A 12,761-nucleotide genomic window follows, 5' to 3' on the forward strand; every position below is an offset into this window, starting at 1 on the left:
TTTTGTGTATGTACGTTTGAAGTTTCCTATGTTAAGAGTAAAAATGGATGAGGTCTTCAGAAATGCTGTTCATGAATGTCTAATTACAGAATATCAAAAGGAAAACCTAAGCAATGTGGAAGTCAGAATTACTAAGTTACATCCTACTAATTCTATACGTGTTTTACCAAAAACAGTTGGCCCCTAAAATGGGGGCTGTCCATTCATTATATACTGACCCCCTTGTGAAATGAGATGTGATGGTGGTCTGCCTGGTAGTTTGCCTTGTAATCCTGGGGCTAGATGAGACTTCAGCTGCTTAAAGAAAAAGAAACAAAAAAGCCACTATGAATAAAGAGTTCACAGCGAAGGTACAGTTCTTCAGCATTACCAAGCTGGTGCAGAGACCAGGTTCTGAGGATTAAGTATCCTTCTCTTCTTATTCTAAGCAACCACCATCTTGATAAAGTCATCAAATTAGCACCTGCCAGTTTGCTGGGCCATTTCAACACAAGCTCTTGTATGAGGGGCCCAACCCTGAGACGCAAAAAGGAAACAGAACCTCCGCTTATTTCGTCAAAAGATGAAGTGGCCAAGCACCTGACCTGAGCTCAAGTCCCATGCTCTTATTTTTAAAAATTCCAGAAGAGTTACTCTGACTACAAGCGGGGAAGGAGTCTAAGAATAAATGTTCAGCTTAAACAGGCATGTAACTTAGACGTAATAAACATCAGTAGCTCCTGTTATCTTATACCTCATAAATTCAACCACATTTGGGGATCTAATGCTCTATAACTTGGTTGAAGACAAAAATTGCAAGTATATATCTAAGCTAGTTAGAAGTATACACAAGAGGGAATTCCATGATGGTCCAGTGGTTAAGACTCGGCACTCTCACTGCTGAGGGCCCGAGTTTGATCCCCGGTTGGAGAACTAAGATCGTACAAGCCGAGCAACACAGCCACCCCCCACCCCCGCCCCCAAAAAACAAAAAAACCCAAAAAGATACACAAAAAACAAGTACTGCCGGTGGAGGGGTTGTGTGTGGGGGGAACAGACAGACCCTATGGCGCCAAGTCTGTCCTCCCCTTAGGTGGTACCAGACTCCAACGAGGTCAAACGAGTCAAGCACTCTTACATTTTGTTTCTGCATCGGACTTGCTTCTCCTGGGCATGCAAAGTTTGGAAACAGGTTTGGGGGACTTCTTTTTCTCTGCTATTTCCACTCTGTGCTCCTCACCACTTGTCTGGCTCCCGTTTTCTAGACATCCATTCACTTCCCGACTGAAAGCATGAGCTCCGTTCTCCAAGGACAAATCTTTATTTAAAAGGGATTTGACTTTAGCCAGGTAGCCCTCCTACAGCAGGAAAGGATAATTTAAGTAGCAGTGAATGTAAACAAGTGGCAATGAGAGAATAAGGAAACACATGCGCTTCCTTTGTAACTATCAGGTAACAGGGAGAGGTGGGATTATTCTGCCTCCCTGGTCACAGACAAGTTACATGGGAGGAAACATTTTCTAGCCACTGGGATGCTGAGGACTTACCTCTGATAATTCTTCTTTATGTAATTTGGTTTCCAAGTCACATAATTGATTCTTTATTTCTGTCTGCAGAAATTCATGCAAGAGATTCAATTTCTCCTTCACGCATTCCTATGGGAAGGATATAGGTTTAGAAGTCTCCGCACTCCCAAGCTATGGACTAATGGACTAATACACAAATAGTTACACTGCCTGGTCACCTAACAATGACTGAATGGCAGGCAATGCTGAGTCCGCTAAAAAGAAAACTAAATATTCACAAGACATGTTCGTGATGTTTCCACTAAGATCATATCACACCATCTCCAGAGTGGTGAAAGATGGAAAGATTAGAGGTGAAACAGATATATAATAGTGTACTAGAACAAAACTGATTTTGAAAAACAGTGTGACCAGGACAAGTTATAATCCAGACTTGAGGCTGCAGAACCCAGACTGGGAAACTCGATGAGCTACCAAAAGCTAACCAGTAATATCCGGTTAGTACAGCACATTAGACAAAAACATCCAACGTATCCTCAATTTTAGGGAAAAGAGAGCCAATTCCACTTAAATTTGTTTTTATGAACTACACAGTATCTGTCAAATGGTCACATTTGATCATAAATTTTGTTAAGGTAGAGACTACCTTACCTTTTCTGTTAAACTATCTCTTTCCAAATCTTTGAGCCTGGGGGAAGAAAAAGGGAAGAAACAAACACTTGTTAAGCAACACTGTCTACCTGTAAGAATACCACAGTTTAAAGAACTTTGGAAATAAGTTTAACATGAATGTTAGAAAAAAATACAATGGTTTTTCCCTCCCCCAGTGTCTAGAATGCCCTACTGTAATGCCTACACGTTAAGAAGTTATTTTCGGGCTTCCCTGGTGGCGCAGTGGTTGAGAATCTGCCTGCCAATGCAGGGGACACGGCTTCGAGCCCTGGTCTGGGAAGATCCCACATGCCACGGAGCAACTGGGCCTGTGAGCCACAACTACTGAGCCTGCGTGTCTGGAGCCTGTGCTCCGCAACAAGAGAGGCCGTGACAGTGAGAGGCCCGCGCACCACGATGAAGAGTGGTCCCCGCTCGCTGCAACTAGAGAAAGCCCTCGCACAGAAACAAAGACCCAACACAGCCAAAAATAAAATTAATTAATTAATTTTTTTAAAAGTTATTTTCAATATGAATGAGGTCCCCCTTTTGAGGGGGTTTTTCTGATGGTGGTAAGAGATGATATAGGAGCTCTAGAACAACATTCTTTCTTTTTTTTTTTTAACGTTATTTTAAAGACACTGGGAAAGGGGAAGCAGGTCACACAGTTGGGGTCCTTCCCAAGTTAACTGACCTATAGGTGGTCTTCCTCCAGTTGGACCTGACAAGATTTCATAGGAGGGCATACAGAGGTTAGAAAGAGTGGACCAGGGTGACAGGATGCTGTGGGGAACAGCCAGCTAACATTCCCAAAGGCCAGGATGGGGTGGTGGCAGCATATTCCTGATGAGGAATATAGGAAAATGGAGGAGTCAAGGCATCTGAGGCAGCAGGGGGTGCCCACACACAAGGAAGACAGATGAAGCTAGAAAAGTTGGCTGGCGCCTCACCCAAGAGCTCATCCTTGTAAATGTTTGTACCTAGTCATTCAGAAGTGCAGAACTGTCATGAGTTTAGCTGGAAAATCATGGTCTGATTTGATTATTGAATATTAGTATCTTGCCTCTTTGGGGAGGAAGGGAGCAAAAAGAATAAAGGAACAAAACTAGAAGACACCGAGGAAATGGGGAGGCTGCTGTTCCTAGCCTGGGTGCTGACTGTGGGCAGTTGGATGAGAACAGGTCTAACCAGCTGGGCAAGCGTCCGTCAGCAGAGGGGCAGCACCCTGGGCGGGGACTGGGCCTCCACCATCTATGGCTCCTCCCCTCCAGCACCCAGGCTAGGTACTCAGTTACCAGCAGCCCAGAGGACAGGAACAGAGCTCTGCCAGGCTGGCCTTCCCAGAGGGCAAGTGTAAGCAGCACAGCCAGGAATTGAGCGACAGGCTTTGCTGGACTAATGACATACAGTGGCTGCTCCGAGTGCACGTGGATCCTGCTTCTAGCTTCAACCACCACTCCCACCTGTGGGTGCCTACTCTACGCCAGGCCCTGTTCCAGGCAACAAGCTGAGTGATGGGATGTAGGCACTACCAGGCAGGGACCTCATGACTTGCTGGATGGTCAGGAAAGGCCTTTCTATAGAAAAGACTTAGCAGGGACTTCCCTGGCAGTCCAGTGGTTAAGACTCCGTGCTTCCAAGGCAGGGGGCGCCGGTTCGATCCCTGGTCGGGGAACGAAGATCCCAAATGCCACAAGGTACGGCCAAAAAAAAAAAAAAAAAAAAAAAAAAAAGAAAGACTTAGCAGCCTCCAGATACAGTGGTAATATACTATATGTCACATATGTTGTGTAACTTGGACTCAAGATTCAGAGTCAAGCTTTCCAGAAGCATGTGAAGCCCCTTCCAGGCAAAAGTCATTTTACCCTCAAAGCAACTCAGGTCCTGGGAGAGTCTTAGATGAGGACAACTGCATAACTCGGTACTCACATGCTGCTGCAGGAGCATCACACCTACCTGTCTTCAGTCATTCTCCTCACAAAACCCTGGCAGGACACAGCTCCTACCTCGACCAGGTTACCTCAGGTGTCAAGGATAACACTTAGACTGAAGCCCATCAAAGGGCCCTTTCCACAATGCTGACAACTCCTACATCTGGCCAGGAGACAGATTTGTGGGTCTGAATTCTTTGAAGCTTTCCTGTGAAGTGGGATATTTAGCCTGGCAGGGAGAAACAAATCTTCAGAATATCTGAAGTGTCTTGCCCTGTGAAGATTGGATTTGACCTGCTTGGCCCCAGAGTGGAAGGTTGGAACCCAGGGCAGGCACCGAGTAGCCAGAGGTGTGGCAGGAAGAAGGCTGGCCAGTGCGCCGCTCCTGACACCCAGGCTTTCACTAGAGAGTCCATCCCCTTCTCAGTAAAACTGGTGACACTACCTCACATCTGCTTTACGTTCATAGCCAGGAGGATTAGAAGCAGACATGAAGGACCAGGTAGAGGAGTCACAGAGAACAGCAACCACCTTGTAAAAGAAAACCGTAGCTCCCTTCCAGTCTAAGATCCCACAATTCATTCCTAGTTGCTTCCCTCAGAGCAGTTCTTTAAAGGAGAAAAAGATATACATAAACCACTGTGTGGACAAATAGAGTTCAAATCTGAGGCTTCTGAAGCAAAAGGGTATAAACGGCATCAGGAAGGAGGGATCCAGAGACATTGAGAGCTCAACGGGAACTGGGCAGAGGGAGCTGTCCGAAACAGGAGCAGCACAGCAGGGGCGCTGGCTCAGAGTTCACCCAAGGAACCCACACAAGTCGGGCTGACACAGGGGAAGAAAGGCAAGTCCAGAGAGAGGAGGTGGGTGCCAGTCTGAGGGAGGTCAGCAATGTCAGGCTCAAAATCATTGACTTTGCTCCATAGTTAACAAACCATCGGAAGAGTCATGGGGGTGGTAGAGCCCAAGGTATCAGTCATCTTTTAGTAGGAAAAAATAAAGTCAATCTGGCAGAAATAAACAATATATTAGACAGGAAGAGATAAGATGTTAAATCACTCTAACATCCTAAACTAGAAATGCTGGTCTGTAATATGGTTTAGCAGCAGGAGCTGAGAACATGCTAAAGAAGTTACAAAGCTCCGTCTACTCTGCCTTTTGTAATTGGCTGCATGGCGGTTGGTATAGGGCTACCAGAGATAATATTTGTGGTACGAAGGAAAACGGACCACCCCCCGCAAAGATATCCATGCCCTAATTCCCCAGAACCTGTGAATATGTTACCTTACACGGCAAAAGGGACTTTGCAGATGTGATTAAGGTTACAGCCCTTGAGATGGGGAGGTTTTCTTGGATTATCCAGGTGGGCCCAATCGAGTCACTTAAATCCTAGGAGCAGAGAAACTTCCCAGCTACATTTCAAGCGATGTGACTACATAAGGGTCAAAAAGATGTGATGTGAGAACTGGCTTTGCTGGCTTTAAAGATGGAGGAAGGGGGCCACAAGCCAACAGATGTCATCACCTCTAGTAGCTGGGAATGGCTCTCACCTTACAGCCAGCAAGAGAAGAGAACCTCAGTCTTATAACCACAAGGGACCGAATTCTGCCAACAACCTGAAAGAGTAAGAAACAGGTCCTCCCCTAGAGCCTCCAGAAAGGAATGTAGCCTGCTGACACTTTAATTTTAATCCAGTGAGACCCACACCACATTTCTGACCTACAGAATCCAGAAGATAGCAAATTTGTTTTATTTAAGCTACTAAGACTGAAGTAGTTTGTTACGGCAGCAATTAAAAACTAATACAGGGCTTCCCTGGTGGTGCAGTGGTTGAGAATCCGCCTGCCGATGCGGGGGACACAGGTTCGAGCCCTGGTCTGGGAAGATCCCACATGCCACGGAGCGACTGGGCCCGTGAGCCACAACTACTGAGCCTGCGCGTCTGGAGCCTGTGCCCCGCAACAAGAGAGGCCACGACAGTGAAAGGCCCGCGCACCGCGATGAGGAGAGGCCCCCGCTTGCCGCCACTAGAGAAAGCCCTCGCACAGAAACGAAGACCCAACACAGCCAAAAATTAATTAATTAATTTAAAAAAAAAAAAAAACTAATACAGTACCAGAAGTTCTGAACTTTTCGGTGGGAGAAAGTAAGCAGACCATGAATTTTAGGAGTGACATTTCAGTGAATAGCTATCTAGATGGCTATTCGGCAGCTAGAAATTAGAACGGGCTCTCCAAAGAGGCCTCTCCAGCTGTACCCCCAACTGCTGAAAGCAGAAATCTAAGACTGGAAGAAAATAAGGGTCCAGGAATTGAAAAGGAATATGGCACAAATCAGGGAAGAGGTCCCCTGGTGGCAAACAGCATCACAAAAGCCAAGGACACAAAGAATTAAGGATAGAAAACCACCTTAACTAAAGAATAGACTGGACACCCGGCACAAAAGCTAAGCTGAGGTGGCAGCAAAAAGAGCAAGACCAGGGACTTCCCTGGTGGCGCAGTGGTTAAGAATCCGCCTGCCAACGCAGGGGACAGGGTTCGAGCCCTGGTCCGGGAAGATCCCACATGCCGTAGAGCAACTAAGCCCATGCGCCACAACTGCTGAGCCTGCGCTCTAGAGCCTGTGAGCCACAACTACTGAAGCCTGCATGCCACAACTACTGAAGCCCGCGTGCCACAACTACTGAAGCCCACGTGCCACAACTACTGAAGCCCGCGTGCCACAACTACTGAAGCCCACGCACCTAGAGCCTGTGCTCCATACCACCACAATGAGAAGTCTGCGCACTGCCACAAAGAGTAGCCCCCGCTTGCCACAACTAGGAAAAACCCTAACGCAGCAACGAAGACCCAACACAGCCAAAAATAAATAAAATTAAAAAGAGCAAGTCGAGACGATAATACAAGAAACCAGGCAAACAGGAAGGTTGGAGTGATAAGTAGACATACACTGCTATATTAGTATCTGCCTTGTATCAGGTCTGCATGTTGGTACTTTAAGTTATGCACCGCCCCCCACCCCAATAACAGGAGTGAAACATACAGCTGCCACGTGATAAGCAGTGAAGGAGGTTTCTGTGCAGGTGCTGTTCTACCACGTTCACACCTATCAGCTCAGCCTTCACAATGCCCCAGTGGAGCAGGCACCTCCATCCCATTTTACAGATAAAGCACCAGGAGGTTAGACGACTCGGTCATACAGCTGGCAAGGGGTGGGGTGGGATCTGAACTCCAGTAGTCTGCACCTCTAGAATCCTAGTGCAGGGGAGAACTAGAAAAGGTAACTCAGTTTTGCCCTCCATACCTACTCAGGAGCCATGGAACTAGTTAAGAACTTCATGACCCAACCTAATCTAATCAGAGTGGCTAGCAGAACTGTCATAATTACAAAGGCTAAATGAGTTGTGCAAGGAGGTTGCTAGAATCAATATGTAAATACAGGCCTTGGTGAAGGGGAAAGTCTGGCATGTAAGCATTCGAGTCTAGTGGACACCGAGCTACAAGTACAGTGAATGAGGCAAACATGCTCAGACAACAAGTCATCATCAACTCCCAAGCTGCAAAGGCAGCATGCGGGATGCGCTGACAGAATTCAACACCTCATCGCAGGGAAAGGGGAGTGTCTTTCTGAGCAGTCTTACGGATGAACAGACAATATGCAGCATGGTGAAGGGGTAGGTGGAACCCAGCCTCACACTGGTTGCTCTGCATGGTCCCAGGTCCTGAGAACCTAAAAGGTAACCTGTGTGGTTTGTGAGGAAAAGAGCACAAGATGAGTCAGGCAAGTGGACGGGGATCCCGGACTTGAAGCCAAGTGCATTAGGCAGTGTAAGGGGCAGGAAAACCTCTGTGTCCAACTTATATCGAAAGAGGATCACAGTTTCCACTTATAGAAAGCAGACCTGAGTGGCAACAGAAAGACGAGCAGGAAGACTATTGCTTTTTCTATACAAAAGATGGTGGCTTGGACAGAGTAAGAAAATTCAAGTGGAAAAATGTGGCTTGTCCTGAAAGGCGTTATTTTTAGAAGACTTAGGACATAAAATACTTCAAAAAAAAGTTAAACTTAAAAACCCAAATGTTAAGAATACTTTCTAGTATCGTTACATAGCTAATGTAACTGTATGAGTTTTAAAAGAAGCTGCCAAGTTAGCATAAGTGACAGAAATGCCTGAGTGAGGTCTAGGCCTAAATTTTGTTCCTAGAGCATTCTACTGAACTTAGTAGTATAATCCATAATATGAGGTCCCTAATTTTCATGAATCGAAAAGCTATACCTCCGTTTACAAGGAGGTATAAGGGAGTATTGTAAAAGGAGTATTGAATGCCATGCTTATGTGTGTATTTTACAGGCTGAAATTCAAAATTTAAGAAAAGCTGTTGAGAGGGTCACATAAGCTGACAATGTCAATGGTCTGAGGCAGAAACCCAAGACTCTATAGCCACAGTAAGCAATTCTCATTCAAAGTAATATGGAACCTAGGGTGAATGGCGGATTGTAACACTCACCTAAGAACATTCAAATTCAACCAAACAAAACACTTGCTCTGGCCCAATAAAAGCCCTAGCTGAAGGGAAAGGTTTTGGCAAGAAGCAGACTTCCGCAGGAATCTTTGCTTCCTTGCTGTTAACTCCTGTGGCAACCACTCTTGAGAACACTTGAGGATTAAATGAGACAATGTAAAGTGTTTTATACAATTAGCAGAACGGAAAAAAAGCAAGCTAGATTAGTCAATAATGCTAACACGGGGCGGGGGGGGCCTTTATGTGCCAGGCATATTCTCATTTAATCCAATAGCAGTTTAAAGCCCATGTTAACTGTCCTAGTCCACAGATGTAACTTGTTTATGAAACTTGCCCGAGGTTAGATGAGCCAGTGGAGGTGGCATTCCCACCATCAAGTTAAAGAAGGCTGGGCCCAAACATCTCTGTCCTGGGTCTAAAGTGAAGCCAGATACTTCCATAACGCCATTTCCATTTTTAAGTTATGTTTCCATTTTTACCCTCTAACTGTGGTTAAGAAGTGGCCTGACGCCTGGGAGGGAGACCCAAATGCCTGCTACACCTACTCTCCACGCCCAAAAGCCCAAATCAGAACTGGACTGGCACAGCTTTAGGAAACAAGCACAGGGAAATAGGGAAATGGCAAGATCAGGTTCACAGATCTGGCTGGAAGTGTTCAGGGCTGGTCGAGGCTCCCGTGACTAGTGCTCCAAGTGAGGTTTGCAGGTTTCCAGGAGTGAAACTGATGCCCTTCAGGAACAAGAAGCCTGGGCCCAACGGTCTTGCCGCCGACCCCTGTGCACAGATTAGCTAAGACTGGCTAAGTCCCCGATGTTAGCTGCTGGCCCCTCACTCCCCCTACTCACACACACACACACACACACACACACACACGGAGGAAACTGCAGCCAGTTCTTCCTAAGGCTTCCTTGATGCCCACGGCTCACAGGTACCGATTTACTAGAAGAAACCACTCAGCTTTCACGGCGTCCGAGCCCTAGCCCTCACGGTATGTGAAGAGTTCCTTGCAGAATGCGCCTACCCTAGCCGTATGAGGTGATGGAGGGAGCCCCCAGAGGAAGACGGGGCTCGCAAACCTGAGCCGGCCGCGCCCGTCCCCCGACCGGCGACATCTGTCTCTGGAGGCTGCCATCGGGATGCGTGGCGTGGGGGCACCGAGGGGACCCCCAAAATACCCCCGGGGACCAGGCCGGCCCGACCCCCTCGAGAGGACCGGGCACCGGAAGTGGAGGCCTTAGTGCCCGGGCCGAGGGGTATTCTGAGGCCGCGGGCTGCCCACTTCCTGCGCGACCAGGCTGGCGGCAGGGGCTGGGCCTGAGGCTGCTCCAGGAAGGGGATCCCCAAGGCGAACCCAAGGCTTGTTCTACTTTGAGGTCAGAAGAGACCCCCAAGTTTCCAGTCACCAGGGAGCTGTGAGAGGGCCTCGGCCCATTTTGGCGCCAAACGGCCAGGGGCGCGCGCGACCGGAAGTGCCACCCTGCCCGCGCCAACTGCCGCCGCGCGCCGCGCCATCCCACGCATGCGCGCCCGCCTGTCAGCGGCGGCCACGGGCTACCCGGAGGGGAAACGACCCCCACCCCCACCCCCAACGCCGTGCAACCCACCCCAGGTTCGCAGTCCCCCGCAGCACCTACCGCCTGCGGACATCGTCGGGCAGTGGGAAGGCCCGGGAGGCCAGCGCGGGCACCCGGGCTGGGGCGGTACGGGCAGGCATCTTGGAAGGTGCAGCAGAGGCGGCGGCAGCACAGGCAGCCCTGGCTTTTCGCGCGGAAACCGATGGGGAGGGGCGGCGAGCGGAGGCAGCGCGTACCACCCCGGCCTGGGCGTGGGGGAAAGCGGGCCGTACCACACGGAGGGAGGCCGTACCATGTGTGGGTAGACGCAGTGAGGCTGGCCGTGCGTAGGGGCCGCGCATGCGCGGGACGGGAGCGCACCCCCGCGTGGAGCAGTGGGCTTGTCCAAGATCCTCCGTTTGCTGGGAGCTTTGCCTGAGACATTCATTCATTCGTTCTTTCCCCGCCTGCTAGGGAAAAAATGAGGAACATCCTCAGGGTGTTCCAGGGTGTGGGCACTAGAGTTCAAGTCCTCAGTTCCAATCCCATCTACACCTATTTGCTTACTATGACGATCTTGGGCAGGTCATTTGGACCCAGCTTTAGTTTCCTCATCTGTGAAAAGGGGCTAATAGCACTTACTCCAGAAAATGTTGAGGATGCACAAAATACGCAGGTAGCACCAAAGATCTCACTGGTAGGGAGACCTGGGCCACTTCCACAGTCTGTGTGCTTTAAAAAACACCAGAACTTGAGCAAGGATAATCTCTTCAACACATGGTGCTGAGAAAACCGTCTATCTACATGCAAAAGAATGAAATTGGACCCTTACCTTACACCGTATATACAAGTTAACTCAAAATGGATTAAAGACCTAAACCTAAACCTAAAACTATGGCACTCCTAGAAGAAAATGTGGGGGGGGGGGCGGGGGGGGGGAAGCTTTGCGACATTGGACTTGGCAATGATTTCTTGAATATGACACCAAAAGCACAGGTCACAGAAGCTAGAATAGACAAATGGGACTACATTAAAATAATCCTAACCCCAACTCATGCACAGCAAAGGAATCAAAGTGAAAAGGCAACCAATAGAATGGGAGAAAAATGTTTGCAAATCGTATATCTGATAAGGACTTTATATCCAGAATGTATAAAGAATTCCTACAATGCAAAGACAACTCAATTAAAAAACAGGCAGGGGATTTGAATAGACAGTTCCATAAAGTAGGTACAGATGGACAACAAGCATATGAAAAGAACTTCAATATGACCAATCGGGGAAATGCAAATCAAAACCACAATGAGGGGACTTCCCTGGTAGCACAGTGGTTGAGAATCCGCCTGCCAATGCAGGGGATACGGGTTCGATCCCTGGTCCGGGAAGATCCCACATGCCGCGGAGCAACTAAGCCCGTGCGCCACAACTACTGAGGCTGCACTCTAGAGCTTGTGCTCTGCAACAAGAAAAACTACCGCAACGAGAAGCCCGTGCACCACAACGAAGAGTAGCCCCTGCTCGCTGCAACTAGAGAAAGCCCACGGGCAGCAACAAAGACCCAACGCAGCCAATTAATTAATTAAATAAAAAACACACACAATGAGATCACTTCACAGGCATTAGGATGGCCACCATCAGAACAAAAAGTATTGGGGAGAACACGGAGATTAGGACCCATGTACACTGTTGTTAGGGATTTAGAATAGTGCAGCTGCTATAGAAAAGTGTGGGGACTTCCCTGGCGGTCCAGTGGCTAAGACTCCGTGCTTCCACTTCAGGTGGCACGAGTGTGATCCCTGGTCAGGGAGCTAAGACCCCGCATGCCACTCAGCACGGCCAAAAGTTAAAGAAAAGAAAGAAAAAAGTACGGAGGTTCCTCAAAAAATTAAAAATAGAATTATCATATGATACAGCAGTGCCACTTCTGGATATATATTCAAAAGAATAGAAAACAGGATCTCAAAGAGATACTTGCACACCCACCTTCATAGCAGCACTATTCACAATAGCCAAGAGGTGGAAGCAACCCAAATGTCTTTGGATAGATGAATGGATAAAGAAAATGTGGCATATACATATCGTGGATTATTCAGCAAATCCTGCCCTTTTGCAACAACCTGGATTAACCTCGAGGTCATTATGCTAAGTGCAATAAGCCAGTCACCAAAAGACACACTGCATGATTCCACTTATTCGAGGTATCTAATTTAGTCGCCTTGTAGAAAGGGAAAGAACAATGGTAGTTACCAGGGGCTGGGGGGGAGGGGATTTGTTCAATGGGAATGGAGTTTCAGTTTTACAAGATGAAAGTTTCAGAGATCTGCTACAAAATAATGTGCATGTAGTTAACACTACTGTACTATACACTTAAAGGTTAAGATGTAAATGCTATGTGTTTTTTACCACAATAAAGAAGAAATAAACCATTAATAGGATAGGGTTGAGTTGAAAAAAAAACAAGTACTTATCTGCCACAACAACAAAAAAAAGCATCAGAATGGAGTTAGAAGTTATGGCGTATATTTACATTTTTGTATTAAGATTTACAAGTGAACATGTTTGTAAACACACACAAACTAGGTTCCTCCAATGGCTGGT

The 12,761-nt window shown here is 47.6% G+C and overlaps 1 protein-coding gene across 7 annotated transcripts in view; it reads right to left on the reverse strand.

Moving 5' to 3' along the window:
* Positions 1-10,432, reverse strand: part of DNMT1 (DNA methyltransferase 1) — a 42,636-nt gene extending 32,204 nt beyond the window's left edge. For 3 of the 7 annotated variants that reach the window (XR_003792714.1, XM_029217263.1, XM_029217269.1), the window contains exons 1-5: positions 10,245-10,432; positions 2,157-2,193; positions 1,527-1,634; positions 1,118-1,337; positions 219-297 (exon numbers count right to left, since the gene is read on the reverse strand). Coding sequence is in view for 5 of the 7 variants with exons in the window: in XM_029217263.1 (XP_029073096.1) it covers positions 219-297; positions 1,118-1,337; positions 1,527-1,634; positions 2,157-2,193; positions 10,245-10,324 (524 nt within the window). In the remaining 2 variants the exon portion in view is untranslated. Of the gene's footprint in view, positions 1-218; positions 298-1,117; positions 1,338-1,526; positions 1,635-2,156; positions 2,198-10,244 lie in introns of those variants that run through there. The other 4 variants (XM_029217264.1, XM_029217267.1, XM_029217265.1 and 1 more) reach the window with 4 other exon arrangements.
* Between the last annotated feature and the right edge of the window lie 2,329 nt (positions 10,433-12,761).

The sequence above is a fragment of the Monodon monoceros genome, unplaced genomic scaffold (genome assembly GCF_005190385.1).
Source record: "Monodon monoceros isolate NGI ecotype Baffin Bay Population unplaced genomic scaffold, NGI_Narwhal_1 Super_Scaffold_12, whole genome shotgun sequence".
In the NCBI taxonomy this organism is placed as follows: domain Eukaryota; kingdom Metazoa; phylum Chordata; class Mammalia; order Artiodactyla; family Monodontidae; genus Monodon; species Monodon monoceros.